This window comes from Ostrea edulis, chromosome 1, assembly GCF_947568905.1.
Source record: "Ostrea edulis chromosome 1, xbOstEdul1.1, whole genome shotgun sequence".
Lineage (NCBI taxonomy): Eukaryota > Metazoa > Mollusca > Bivalvia > Ostreida > Ostreidae > Ostrea > Ostrea edulis.
The window spans coordinates 106,283,153-106,299,214 of NC_079164.1; the positions used below are offsets into that span (position 1 = coordinate 106,283,153).

Here is a 16,062-nt window from a genome sequence, read left to right on the forward strand (position 1 = left end):
CATTTCAATTTATGTAAAACGTTTTCTTATTAGTCAAAGTCTTTGGGAAACCCCTTCTATCTTAGCCAATAAAAACGCTCTTAACATAATAGTTATGTTGTAAAGTGAAACCCACGTGTCCTAAGTACTAATAGCTTACCATGGACAATAAGAAGAAAATCAGAAAAGTTATCAAACTTGTTGCCAAAAATGTGAAGGGTATGCCTTTATCATGAAATTTACAATCAATAGATGAAGCAGAATTTATTCTGAAATTTCTACGTGAGATGAAAAAATCTCTTGCTGTGGCCTTCAATTCGACATTTTAATAGATATATCGACGACGTTTTATCTATTAACAATAATTACTTTCATTCTTATGTCGATTCGATATATGCCTGTGAGCTTGAAATAAAAGACACCACAGAGTCGTCCACTTCTGCTTCATACTTAGATATTTTATTGAAAGTAGATATGAACAGGTTGGGAACACTTCCCCTATAGCGAGATATTCTCGCTAAAACGCGATTATCCCTCTCTAGCGAGAGTAAATATATCTCGTACAACCGAGAAAAACACCCGTAGAGTACATCTCTTCGTGTTTCACGTGAAAAGAAGAAAAAGTGCTAAAATGTCTGATACTTCTGCAAATTGTATCAATTAATCAAAACAAAAACACTCACGATGTGTATTGGATTTCAGACTGCTTCCCTCGTATGCAGCAACTTTGTATGCAATTTCTTGACTATGTTGTCAATTTCATAGAAACAATTCACATCATGTTGAGTGTGTGTTGCACTTATTCAGCGTTGCACGGGATTTGCCATTATTTCAATAAAGACGCTATATTACCTGTTTATGGTAATGTTTACTCTCTCGCTAAAGAGGGATAATCGCGTTTTAGCGAGAATATTTCGCTATAGGGGAAGTGTTCCCAACCTGATTAACAGCTAACTAACAACTCAAGTTTATGACAAACGGGATGATTTCAGCTTCTCCATCGTCAACTTCCCATATTTATGTAGCAATATTCCATTATCACCTGCATATGTATGGTGTTTATATCTCTCAACTGATTCGATACGCAAGAGCTTGATCTGCATATGGTCAGTTTTTAAATCGAGGCAAACTACTAACAAACATGTTGATGGTACAGGGGTTTCAACAGTCTCATTTAAAGTCAGCATTTCACAAATTCAATGGTCGTTACAACGATCTAGTTTGCCAATACTACCTATCATTGGGTCAAATGCTGCCTGACTTGTTTCATACCGATTGTTGGACAGTTCGTGGCACAATAATTTTGACTACTGATAACTCCATTTACCTGATCAAGATATAGGGCTCATGGCAGGTGTGACCATTTGACAGGGGATGTTTACTCCTCCTAGGCACCTGATCCCACCTCAGGTGTGTGCAGGGGTCCGTCTTTGCCCAACTATCTATTTTGTATTGCTTATAGGATTTATGAGATTGATCACTGTTCGTTATCTTCACCTTTTATGCTTGCATGTTCCCAATATTTTATTCATGGCAAACTTTACCTTTATATTTGATTTACATTTTCAACATTCAGTTAGCTATGATCTGTAATTTTTATTTATTTATTTTTAGATTTTAAAGATGTGTCAAGGAAGGAATTAAGTTCAGCATTTCGATCAGCCATAAACAGTCTGCCAGTCAATAGTGTCAGAGAAGCTATTGAATCCCAATATGAGAGTAATCTGCGTGAGCTAGAAAGGTGACTACTATTCTGCAAGATATGTTCATGTATCAATGCTTCGCCGCAAGTTACGTCCTTTTGCGGAGCCAGCCTAGGGCCAATCGGTGAAAAGCCAAATTTTCCTTCTTTACGCTACCAGATGTTACTACTGCTGATTATTAAGTTTTTATACCAGTTAATGGGTTGCCCCAACCTGGGGCATTGTACATAGTTGACGACATAATTGATGGGAAAATAACAAATGTCAAAACTACAGTGATTCCGAAGGTCCGTCGGACATTGACAAATGTCCAGTCATTTTTGTTTTTGTCCGATCAATATCAGTTGTTGGCTGGACCAAGTGTCCGATAATTTTTTTTCCCAATGGAATACATGATTAGATAAATTTTCAAGTTTTAGCAGCATGTCCCAAAATTTATTCTGTTCTTTAGTCATTGCAAACAGAAAATGTGTTTATGTTTAACTCAAATATTTATCAAACTTGCAATCATCTTCAATTCCCCCGAGGCGTGATAATATCCTGTGAAACTACAGACATCTTTGAAGCATTTGAATTAGGTAATGAATAACAGGTAAATAAAGCGTTCAAACTATAGTCTGATCAAGAAGTACTTGAACAACAGGGCACGTTTGATTGAACAATTTGCATTTGAGTTACGCGAATTGCTCGAGTTTTAAAAAAAAAAATGTGTATTTCATAACACTGGTGTTGAACACGGGTTGGAAAAGTTTACTCCACTGATGAATCTGAAGTGAAATGCTTGGACTAATAAAGTATGTCACCGATGCCATGGTCAGAAAGTTCAAATTTACATGAAAGCTTCCTGACTTTTTTTTTGAAAATCATGCCCCCCGAGGGTAGGGTAGGGCGACAATAGGGGATCAAAGGTTTACATGGGAATATATTGGGAACATCTTTAATAATCTTCTTCTCAAGAACCACTGGGCCAGAGAGTTCAAATTTGCATAAAATTTTAAGCTTCCTGATATAGTGTAAATTCAAGTTTGTCAAAACCAATGCCTCCAAGGGTAGGGTGGGGCAACAGTAGGGGATTCATTTGCATATCTTACTGTTATGCCCTCTGGACCCAAAATTGGAATAAACTTATCTTATCTATAAAATTTTGGTCTGGTAAAATGTGATTTGGTCCAGTAATATCTCAACCATTACTGGACCAAATGTCCAGTAAGTACCAGAAGACCTTGGGAAGCACTGAAACTACAGATGAGAAAATTACAAAGGCCAATGTAGGGAAATACAAGGTGGTGGACAAGGGACATAACTTGCGCAAAGTGTTGATAAGTGTACTGGGACTTATGAAAAATATACTAATACACTTTTGTATACAAATATAGTTGTTGAAAATCATGTTGTCCTGTTACAAGGCAATTAAGTATTGGTTCCAAATAGGACTTACATCAGTCCATGTATTTAATGACACTCAGTAAGAATTAAGTATTGGTGATACGGAAGTAAATTCCAAATAGGTCCTACATCAGTCCACGTATTTAATGACACATAGTAAGAATTAATCCGTGCTGTATACATTTGTTTGACTAGTATAAAATAGTGCTGTATTGATTCTATACGGTGTATCGGGTAAACCCCTAATTATAGTTGGGTTGATACCTGTAAACATGGATGGTAGTGTTAGGGATACATGGCCTTCTTACTAACTCGGGCTAATGGGTCAACCCTTTAGCTAGATCCGTAGAGCACTGGCCAAGGACTGCCAAGTGGGAGGTTCCGTGTTCAATCCTCAGGAGGGACATATACTTTCTATTACATATACACACAAATTACTGATATACATGTTTCCTTATCAATTTCACACAAACAGTTTAGAACTGCACAGATTAATAAGGCCCTACTGCACACTGACTTGGTTACACTCGATTGACTTCACAATGATTTACACCTTAAACAGGAAGACTTGGCATTTTTCTACAAATGTTTTTTTATGTGTATGAAAAATACAATCTCTTTCAATTAAAGGCCCTAAAGAAGAGAAGTTGCAGATCACAATCAATGATTATGATATAATTTATTGACCAATTATAAACCCACAAGGGGTAATAAAATACAAAGAACATTTATGAGACATATACAAAGGACATGCATGTATAATAACAAAATTTTGTTTACACAGTACACTTCAGATTGATTGTGGGTGGAGGGGAGCGAACAATATAAAGGAGAATAAAACATGACTAGGTGTAGTGCAATACATGCACCATTGCTATGGCAACAGAGTTGATCACAAAACTGCAAAGGATACTAGAGGACAGTGGTTTAAATCTCTTTATATTGTATTTGACAGGATTCTGTATCCAGTGCAGGATTGTGATCAACTCTATTGATTGTAAATGTAATGTACTAGTATATTAAATCTGGTAACAAATGTGCAGAAAACCCCATGGGACAATCACATACATATATACCATCACCATGTCTCCATGGTCTTCCAAGTAAGGCTTTGTTGAATGTAGATCCTATCTGTAAGCATTTTATTGATTATATATAATAAATAAAGTCTGTTTTAAAAGACTGGGTTACTTCTGTTTGTCAGTCTAAATGCCAGATTGTCCTAAAAAAAATAACAACTCTGTATGACAAATCTCCGTGCTCTAGTTATGTTTTAGTACCATGTAATTCAACTATAATAGATTTACATGTATATTAAATTCCCATAAAGGGAAATTACTGTTCAGGATAAAATGAAATTTTTCAATATAAGTAATCAGATTTACAAAAAGGAGGATTTTTCTGTGCAATTTGAGTAAATTTAATCCCACATTTTAAATTAATTCATTTGAGTAATATTTATATATATTTAAAGTACTCCCCACAATTATATTTTCATTACAGAAGAGTGATAAAAACAAGAAGAGAAGTTCATGGCCAAACCAAGACATACCATATGCTTGATACAGGACAGATATGGAAGCAACCGATGTCTGATCACGAGGCAGAGAAAATAAGTATGTCTGCTGAGTAAAATACAAGATGATTTATTGACCAATCAAGGGCCCTGGAAGGCATTCTGACTTACAAGAGTATATTCTAAACATTGGTTTAGGACAAAGTACGAAATTGTAATACAGTATTCATTGATGCACAGTAAAACCACAATAGGATTTTAAACTGTCATAAACATTCGTGAGCAGTACTGTGTCCCATGTCAGCAATAATAATAATCAAGTTAAAGTGGCTCATTAGTCTTATTGGTTAGGCTAATTATCAAAAGGTTGACAATTCAAATTCCAATTTGGTCATTTTATGTTCTGTGCTATCATCTTTTTCTCAACGTTCATGAATCGAACTGACCACAATTCTATAAACCTTTCTAAACTTTGACAGTTTAGTACTATTATATTTATGTAAAAATGATTGATAATTCCGCAGTATGAATATAGAATCTCAACAGATAAAAGCCAAACATGAGAATTATGAGACATTTCTCCATTTCATTTTTGTCTCCCGCTGCAATGCGGAAGGGGACATAGAAATACCGATGTCCATCTGTCACACTGGACTTTGTGGATGCAATTCCTTGGAAACCGCTTAACAGATTTTGTTAAAATTTTGTAGGATTATTAGTTTTACAGGAGTAATGGGACTTGGTAGAATTTGTACATGCTATACTATAGGAACACTTTGCCGGACACAACTCTTCAGACACCGTTGTATGGATTTTATTCAAATTTTGTAGGATTGTTAGTCACCATATGTAGTAGATCATATCATGACATGATTTTGATTCGACAACTTTTACTGGAGTTATGGGACTTTTGCACTTCACCTTTTTTTTTTTTTGGCGGTGGGGAGGCATGTGGCTATGCATAGCATTCTTGTTCAATTTTTCTTTTACAGGATGTTGCTTTATTAGCAAGAAGTTAAGGAAAGGGCATGATATTAAGGGAGATTTGCAATTATTAAAGGTTTGTGTACATATTTTTGCAGTTCAATCAATTTTAGTATACACTTTAAATCCATCAACTATTCAGTTTAAATCTGTAAAAATTCGGCGAAGATTCCAAAAACATACTTATAACTGAGCCAATATTCTATCTTATGGAGTCACTTGATTGTAGTGATGATAACGGATAGAAAAGACTTTGTACGTATAGCTAGGTTTGTATTTGTGGTAATTTGTGCTCTATTTACTAGCGATTTTACTTGTATTAGCATGAAAACAAAATAAGAGTACAAAAGAAAAGCAGCAACACATACTGTATTTACAGTGAGCACATAAAAATTTGGAAAATGGTAATACATGTATTAACAAATTGGAAGGGTGACCAAATTCAGATCTTATTGACTTCAAGTATTAAAACCAATGGAACAGTTAACGTGTTGAATTTTTGAATATCAATGAATGCAAGCACAACATTTAACTTTAATGAAGGGAATGTATATTACAGAAAGTTATTTCAGAAGTTAGTTATTCAGAAATTAAAGGTATGAAATTGTAAAAATCTTTCTACATGATTCATGACAGTCCTCAAAAAAGAAATTAGAAATGAAATCAAGTATAACCAGCTCTAATTTATCAAATTTTTTATGACCTTGTTTTAAAACTCTGTTGTCATTTTGTTTTTAAAATATTTAGAAGACAGCCAAGACAATATGGATAAACATACATGCATGTGTATTTACCACCATTAATTTAATGCATACTTAATACTTATTAAAGTTATTCTATTTCAGACATATCAAGGGGATAAAAAAGTACTATTCAGACTTGGTTGTGCTTCTATAACTCTAGAGAGCTTGAAAAACATCATGAAGATTTATATGGGGTAAGTTACATTGATATATTCCAGAATCAACAAGTTTTCTCATGTTTTATAACAGTCTTTTAAATTAACCACTGGCCTAAAGATCAAGTCTAGTAAAAGTTGGGCTTGTAAAATTATTACACATGTATAAGGCCATCATGCCTGTTCCAATTAGGGTCAAGGTCACTCAGAACATACCTAATATATGAAGAAAAAAAATCCTTGATTTCAACAATATTTCAACAGTTATTGATCATTGTGCGGGTCATTCGTCATATGAAGTAGTTCATTGGTTAGATGCAGTTCGAGGAGCATCCATCAGTTTTACTGATATTCTTGTGTTATATATGCTGTATCTCTATATTGATGCATATATGTCAATGTTACAGAGATTTTCACTCTGAAATGGAAGGAGTGTTACAGACAGAAAGTATTCCAGAGTAAGTATTTTTAAAACACAATTTTGCATCGAATTCATGTCTTCAAGGACAGAATTTCCTCGTAAGAAATTTCAAATCTATCCTACCTACTCTAGTTAGGTTGCTTTTTTTGGCCTTATGTTCAATAGTCCAAAACTACAAATGTGCTAAATTTTGAAACTGATACATGTAAACTAAAATAAGTACCCTTGCAGTGTTTGAGATTGTAGATTGATAGAGAAGTTGCTTATAGATAAGATAAGACAAGTTTATTCTAATTTTGGGTCCAGAGGGCATAACAGCAAGACAACTTATAAAGAAGGAAATTTTTAAAAAAGAAAGTTTACAACATTAACTAGAGGTTACATAGACTGCAAACTACATGTTGATGCAGCATGTTGGGGAAACGAGTACATACATATATGAATTGCTAATCAGGTGTATACACAAGTAAATGGACAATATCAGTATTATACCAACATATGAATAATTAACTATAATGATTTTTGCAGTTTTAAAGTATATTTTTGCATAATTTGCAAATTATTGTATTTCAGATTATTAAAAGTTCAGCATTTCATAACTCTTTTCTAATCATGACTTTTAGAATTGAACAATTGGCAGATAACATGGAGGAATATTTGAGACTGTTTGGGATGAAGTATAGACATATTCCGGTATGCATTAAGACATTATATGTTATAAACAAGTAGATAGTTTACATTATATATATACATTGAATGTAAATGTTTTCTGTAACATTGATTTCTGATATTATTTATGCTTAACTATAAATACATGTACTGTATACATACATGTATTCCAGACGAAGAAGGAGACATCACTACCCAAGTATGGTGACATCATGGCCTGCATCTCCTCCTTGTGGTTGGACATGAAAATACAACTCTCAAGGTCACCCTTTACTTTCTAGAATGTTTTCTATGGAAAACTGGGACCAATGAATGACGAGTCCAAGTACTGTTTGAAACCTCCCTTTAATTTACTGTTCAAATCTACATTAATATTGCAAAGACTTTATTTAGTACAGCGGTAATATTTTCCTCATAGAACCTCTTAGAAATGATGGAAAAATTCAGTCAATTCACAGTAGCATAAACAATTGGTGTCTATCGAAAAGATGTAAGAATGGATTACATTGGCTGTACACCAGTTGTTTTTATGACATCACAAAAAGCACCATTGCTTCAATTTTTCTAAAATATAGTGAGAATATGGTGGGGAAAAGTTTTCATTAGAATGCTTATCTCTACACTATTGGACTGCCCAAACTCAATCTTTCCCAGTAATCAAAAAACTGTTATTTATAAATACGATTTTCAACATTATAATCAATATTATATCCAGTATAAAATTACATTTCCCAGGTTGTACATATTTTTTAATGTCTATTGTCTTTCAACAACAGGACTTTAGAAAAGAAGGAAAAGAAAATATCTGCACGAAAACTTTGTGGCTTTTTGAGTTTTCTGATCCCTGATGACTTTAAGCTGGATGTTTTAATGCAGATGGAGGAGCTTACTCAAGAGGATGAAAAGTTCCTATGGCCAATTATTCAGTGAGTTGCACAGCTTATGTCCCTTTGTGTACATGGCAATATGTATACAGGTAGGTTTCTGTAACAGCAGAGTAATGTAAACCCAAGTTTTATTCTCGTGCAAGAAATTTTTACAAGGTTTACGAGAACCTCTTCCTTACAAAGAATCTCACCGTGAACCAGTCCTTTAATGTCTCTTGCTGTTTAAGATAATCTCGTTCACGAAAATTATTAACACAAACCAGTTTATTAGCTCTGACACCTGAGCTGAAAGCTCAAATGAGCTTTTCTGATCACCTTTTGTCTGTATATCTGCCTGTCCATGTGTCTGTAAACTTTTCACATTTTCAACTTCTTCTCTAGAACCACTGGGCCAATTTCAACCAAACTTGGCTAAAAATATCCTTGGGTGAAGGGGATTCAAGTGTTTTCAAATGAAGGGCAATGCCCTTCTCCAAGGGTAGATAATTGCAAAAATACACTGACAAATTTTAAAGATCCTCTCCAGAACCAGCAGACCAATTTCAATCAAACTTTAAAACAAATATATTTATTCTGAAATGTTCCATCAAATATTCAGACAATTTTGATTTTCCTACTTCAATGTTTATCATGAAATTCAGTTCTGCAGAAGGGGTTAGTATCTCTTATGTGTCTATTGTGGACTTCTGTGTTGTTTAAGTATTAAATTTTTGTAGAAAATTCTTAAAAGAACAAAAGATTGAGGGAAGCAGCAAAATGTACCTAAAATACATCCTCAGCATAGTGATTTTGAGTAAGAAATTTCCAGAGACCATGGATGAATACAAACAGGTACATATATGTACATGAATGAATACAAACAGGTATATATATATATGTACATGGATCAATACAAACAGGTATATATATATATGTGTGTACATGGATGAATACAAACAGGTATATGTGTACATGGATGAATACAAACAGGTATATATACTGTATGTACATTTAAACATTAGGACATCCACTCTGGATGTTTCTAAGGGTAAAGTTTTTATCCCCTATCAACAGAGTTGGTATGCATGGTAATAAGGTCGTGTCAAGGGGATGCTGTGGTACTGTCCTTGTATACCACTGCATCTAATGATGTGGAGGGTTCATGACCTTTTATGTGTCTGAGTTGTTTTGGACCGTTTGACATTTACCTTGGACTTATAAGGAGGCACCTTGTAGTGTATTTCATTATTCTCCTGTCAATCAGTGGTGTAACATGTATTAGTCGGGTAAATATTGTAAAGTACCAGGGACCTGCAGAGTTGTTGGACTTCATAGCACATATCTATTAACACTTTGTTATTGACACTTAATATCTGAGTGCTTTGCTTCATTATTTATTTTATGCAGTTTATAGCTGATAGCTAATGGTGATTTTATGCAGGTGTTTCGTGTTAGTGTTGGAATTAAAGACCGAGGAAATAAGCACCGCCTTCAATTTTACCTGGTCTGTAAACCCCTGTCAATCAGGAGAAATTTAGCTTCAGATTGGATGCTAGAAATTGATGGACATTTAGTTACTAATCCGTGTGTATACATTGTCCACCTCGTCTCTCGATCGAGGCGTCCGTGAAATCTTTTGATGTTTACCGCGTAGTATGCCAGCTCAATAGAGAAAGTTTTGATAAGAAAATTATGGCTTTGTATTACATCTATAGTCACAAAATATAATGTATTGAGTAGAAAATCTTACATATAATTACATCAATTATAATAAATTATGATGGGTTGTGTTTAGGAAGAAGTGCGATAGAAAATTATGGATGGTTAGAACATAATTTACATGGACATGGAATTTATGCTCAAGAGACTGTACCGACTCTCATTGGAAATGTCGTGTTTATATATTATTATCAAAATTTTAATTATGAGTAAATACATCATTAAAATTCCGTTTATATTCAGTTGAAATTTTATCAGCGTCATTTTACGACGAAACATGGCAACAAAAGTAACCGCAACTCTATCAGAAGAGAAATTATCCGCTGTATGGGCCCATTTTGCATACAATGGTTGGGATTGGGATGCCGAGGAAGAAGAAGTTATATCTGAGGAAGTACCCTCCTCGCCTGGACCAGCTATTGAGGGAAATGCCGGAAGAGCTGAATGTCCCGACTGTTGGTGTAGGCCGTGCGTTATGGACGAGTCGCACAGACAACTTTGGTGGCCAGAAAATCCCGGTGTGCCGTCCAGAAAAAATAAATCTAACAAAAAAACTTTATAAGAAATTCTGGACTATGTTGAGTCATCGTGGGGTGTGGGACGATGATCGTTATATCGCCAGAAAATCCGCCGCAGTACGAAGGGATTCTCGTAGGAATCTGTATGTTTGGTAGACGCACGGATACAAGAGAGACATCATGCCTGACTGTGTTATTCGTAAAGTCCGAGCATGGTATCCAAACCTGATTTTTCAATGGCTAACGTCCTCAATTACAAAATAAAGTTATCGTGCTTTAACATGTTTTGATTCTTTAATTTTTTTTTTATCAATATTTTGAATAACATGCACAAGAAAAATAATTGCACTTATGATTTATCTTACGAAAACGTATACAGGTAACACAGGTAACATCCCGTGTATTCAGGAAGCTATACACGAGCTACCATTCTTCCCTCGGGGCTTCACACCTGCTTAAAATTAGCTCCGCCCCCCAACTAAACTTACCTGAGGTAAACCGACCGGTCGAAAAACTCGGTCTTTAACTGATCGTAGCTGACATTCTGAACTTACCACTACGTTTTGTGCTTGGGATCTTTGAGTGACCCTAGTTCCATATCATTTGTCTTGTTTACTTTCAGTTTAACTTGTTTCTAGTGTACTATTGGAATGTTCTTATGTATGTCAGCATTGTCTCATTGTTCAAACTACTTGTATTACTAAATGACATGTAAGTAATAATACAACAGGATTCTCAGCAAAATTCAAGGGGAATTCAAACTGGTCCTAATTTGTTAGTCTGCCAACACAAGGGTCAGTATTTTGAATGGGAGTGGCACTGTTGACTTCTTGTCTACTGTGTCTTTGAATAAGGAACTTAATCCCCATCTTCTGTCCCAGTTCACATTTTAATGGCACATGTATTGCTTCATATTTGTATTAACCTGAAATGGATTGATTTATCACTTCAGAGTAATTTTAGGCAGCAGTTTGCATCAATCATAAAATCTAAACTTTTGATTAAATTTTGGGGTAAGGATTGAAAAACGACCCCCAAAAGGACTCCATATGTTGAAGTAGAATTAGTTTTGAAAAGAGAATGCATTTTCAAATTTTTTAATCTATGTTTTTGATATAGAAAAATACCTGTTATCCAGAGATATGTGACAGCAATTCTGTTAAGATTTTTTAAATTTTGATAAAGTGTACAATACTGTTGACCAACCTCCTGAACAAGATTCCTATTGCGCATTAATTTTTAGTGATACATCCATGGTGAAAATGCGACATAATTGATATACTCATCCGAAAAAGAGATTATATCAGTCATTCTGATGTCAGATGTACGGTGTATTTGGAAGTGTGTTATTGATTGGGCCAATGTAACGATGTTTACAATAGACATGTTTCACAGTTGGGTAAATGTAATTTTAGGCAGCCCGGAGAATTCCTGCTCCAAGTGATTTCATTTCATGGATGTCGACTCAGAATCCTATGCTAATGGATTCCATCCCAACCGACAGAAAATTTGTTGGATGTCACGTCACCAAGTTTTTGTTGGAGGATGTAGATGACGATCTAATGGAGCAGTTATTAGACGTAAGTAATCGCCATTACTTAATATGATATTGCTGATCTGTTTTTATGTATCTACAAGGCATAATTTATTCAAAAGCTTCATGAGAAGAAAACTCTCTTGTGTGGCCTTCAACTCAACATTTACAGTGGAGCCTCGGTAATCCGGACGCCATTAATATGGACGCTTCACCTTCCGGACGATTTTTCTAGGGAACGGAATTTTTATACGTTATTTTGCATCATTAATCCGGAAATTCGCGTTCCGGATCCGGACGGTCATTTTCTACTACAAAACATTAAAATGCATTGAAAATTGTACCGTTAATCCGGACGGTCATTTTTTTAGGGAAGGTCTGTGTCTGACAATTTTAGCAAGGCATAAATTATAAAGAAAACAAGCTAAACGGTCTAATTGAAGCGAATACCTGTACCCTGTCAACACCTCCCTTTAATTAGGTGGTGTGTGATGATAGGTCAATTAGATGGCACGTGCCGATCGAGACATTGTATTGCCAATTTTCACACATAAAATCTGTTTTGCGTGTAGTGTTGAATTTTCTTAATAAATCTGTAGCATATTATTTTATAGTCTTGATCAATAGCCTAATAAATTAAACATCATGCCATAATGATAATTTTTTTAACTGCTAAAGGTATCAGTTGCACTGATTCATAAATTGATTATTGGCTTATTCAGATCTAAAGAGTGTAGATTATACTTCTAAATGCTGGATTTTATACTGTTGATTGTCGTGAAATATACATGTATGTTCATGCACATGTATATGTAGTAAGTTTTTTAATGTTTAGAATGTCACACATGTAGAATGTACCTGTGTACGATTGATTCTTGTTACGATGTTGTATAGAGCTTTATTGCTTTCGAATTTTTAAACTCTGGGTAGAAGTGAGAAAATTACCAATTTAAGGAAAATGACAATTTAAATTTTGTATGTACCCATAATGTTGGTTTTACCCCGAGTTTTGTTCCGTTATGATCGCATCATGAAAATAATAGGTGTGCGTGGCTAGATCAAAGCAGTAGTAGATCTTGCTATTACAAGCTTAAATGACTTTGTTCTCCCGATATTGTCTTGGATAATTATAGAATAAGAAATATAAACTCTGGCAGATGGAGTTTTGGTTAAAGAATGTTGTCAACTGATATGATAATCCCGAAATTCTTAAATCAACTTTGGACGATGAAGTTTGTTTTAACAGACCACCGAACCCGTAAATCGTGACAGATGGAAATGACCGGCCTCTATAAGAAGTAAAAGTGTTATGAAATGTTTGAAGTGTAAATGATTATGTTAGTTACTAATGATTTATTTACTTATAGTTACATAAAGTGCTTCATTATTTGTTTTAGTGCATACGGTACACATTTTGTATATTTATTTGTAGTGCTAATATATATGTACAATGTAAGCATAGACAAATACACTGCACACGTACATTTGAATTTTAGTGCTTTGAAATGCATGTAAATGTTAACATTATCATAATTTATTTACTAATGCAAATGGTTAAATCCAATGATAGAATGTGTTGAATTCACTGCGCATCAATAAAGTAAGCATATTGGTTACTTATCTAAAGATAGAAAATATGAGATTCAGTTATCCGGACGCTTCATTTATCCGGACGATTTTGCTGGGAACCAAAGTGTCCGTATTAACGAGGCTCCACTGTATATATTGATGACATCTTATCTATTAACTCTACTCCTTATCATTCACATGTAGATTCAATATAACTCAGTGAACTCGAAATAAAGGACACCACAGATTCTTCCACATCTGCTTCACACTGGGATATTTTATTGAACATAGATATTAACGACAAGCTAATAACTCAATTTTATGACAAACGAAATTACTTCAGCTTTTCCATATTTATGTTGCAATATTCCATTATAACCTGCATATGGTACTTATGTCTCAATTTATTCAATACATAAGAGCATGTTCTGTATATGATCAGTTTTTAAATTAAGGCAAACTACTAACAAATAAGCTGATATTACCAGAGTTTAAACGGTCTCAACATTTCATAAATTCTATAATGGTAGATGGAACAATCTAACTGTGATAATATCTGGAGTGCTATTGCGTATATATGATAGCAATGTGCCAAAAATTCATTTGTGATCCCTAATTGACATTATTAATGTATTTTACAATGTATATGATTAAGATTTGTAATTTATCTGATGCTTTGCCTGAATAAACATAATAATAATAATAATAATTTAATATACAAATACAACCTGTCATTGGATTGAATGCTGTCTGATGTGTTTCATACCAATTATTAGACCATTCTTTACATACTAATTTTGACGATGGGTTACTCTGTTATCCAGATCAGGATATAGGGCTCACGGCGGGTGTGGCCGATTAACAGGGGGTGATTACTCATCCTAGGCATCAGACGTCATCTCTGGTGTGTCCAGGGTCCATGTTTGCCCTTGTCTTAATTTTGTATTCTTTATAGGAGTTATGAGATTGATCACTGTTCATTATCTTCACTTTTTTATGTAATAGGGAAAATCTTTTAAAACTTTCTTGAATATTTCAAAGGCTTTAATTCGGCTAAATGATATGTATGCACCCTCATTTAGTGTCGATTTGATTCTTCAAATGCCATCAATAATAATTGTAGTTTCTGATTCGTTTGAATGGTGACCTGTGCCAGAGTGGGTTTACTTTAGAGATTCAAAGATTTACAGATTTATTTTAGAATCTCTCTAATAGTGTAGAGTCTTTCTAACAGTATCAAACTTAAAATTCTCAACGATATGCATCCAACTGGATAGTCTTAGTGTACGTGTATCTGGTTGTCTTGTGGATAGCATGCATCCAACTGGATATTCTTAGTGTACGTGTATCCGGTCGTCGTGTGGAAAGCCACTCCTAGTGTCTGGACCAGGTGAACCTGGTGATTATTGTGGCCTATTGGGCCTCTTGTCATATTAATGTTTGGACTCATTGGCCTCTTTGTTTTTCTACTGTTTCGAACCTGATTTTATAAATTATGATCAGAGGACACAACACACTTTATTCTGTTTTATTTTGTTTTTAAATCATTTCATATAGAAATATATGTGTAGATTGAAGACGTGGGATCTGACATTTTTTTCTGTAGGTACTAACCTCTGGGAGGGAAGAACAGGGCGATACAGCAGAAGAGGTAAGAAGACAGTGTGTTGTTGTTTTTTATATTGGAATTAATCGACAGGAAAGCTGTTATTGGTGTGTTCCATCTACTGGAGATTCAGTGTTAATTTGTGAGAGACCTCCATCTTAAAATCAAAGTCATTGTTTAATCACTAAATAGAATAAAGTGATTCCGAGTATAGCACTATTGATTTTATGTACTCACAATATGATGTTGAGTGGCAGTTTAGAGTACTTTTGTAATATGTACATGTATAAGCAATCAAGAGTAACAGTATGGTGAGTCGGGGGTACTGCATTTAGAGAAATTTTCCTCATACACATTGGACACCAAATTTACCATTTCAAATTCACTCAAAAGCAGTTTTCTGCTAATTTAGAGAAGGCAGTAAAATTTCCTGTGAAGAACAAGGGTAAAAATAAAATGATGATGAAATTTTCGGTGTTCAGAGGAAAAAGATGAAAAAGAAGAAAAAAAATTGTTTCAAAGTCAAAATGAATTTTAACATAATGAATAACTATGTTTTTGAACTATAGAGCACCAATATTTAGATTATAGATGTTGAAGTCATGTAAATTACATCAAGACAGATATGAATGGGGATTTTGATTTATGACATCTAATATTTAGATACAACTTAACAAGTAATAACATTAATAAG

At 34.3% G+C, this 16,062-nt stretch overlaps 1 protein-coding gene across 1 annotated transcript in view; it reads left to right on the forward strand.

The window, feature by feature from the left end:
- The first annotated feature begins 82 nt into the window (after positions 1 to 82).
- LOC125667822 (uncharacterized) overlaps positions 83 to 16,062 on the forward strand; it is a 22,009-nt gene continuing 6,029 nt past the window's right edge. The window contains exons 1-12 of the mRNA XM_048901482.2: positions 83 to 198; positions 1,594 to 1,720; positions 4,572 to 4,684; positions 5,577 to 5,644; positions 6,414 to 6,505; positions 6,874 to 6,924; positions 7,511 to 7,580; positions 7,730 to 7,818; positions 8,333 to 8,482; positions 9,160 to 9,274; positions 12,075 to 12,239; positions 15,369 to 15,413. Coding sequence (XP_048757439.2) covers positions 141 to 198; positions 1,594 to 1,720; positions 4,572 to 4,684; positions 5,577 to 5,644; positions 6,414 to 6,505; positions 6,874 to 6,924; positions 7,511 to 7,580; positions 7,730 to 7,818; positions 8,333 to 8,482; positions 9,160 to 9,274; positions 12,075 to 12,239; positions 15,369 to 15,413 — 1,143 coding nt within the window. The 5' untranslated portion in view covers positions 83 to 140. The remainder of the gene's footprint in view (positions 199 to 1,593; positions 1,721 to 4,571; positions 4,685 to 5,576; positions 5,645 to 6,413; positions 6,506 to 6,873; positions 6,925 to 7,510; positions 7,581 to 7,729; positions 7,819 to 8,332; positions 8,483 to 9,159; positions 9,275 to 12,074; positions 12,240 to 15,368; positions 15,414 to 16,062) is intronic.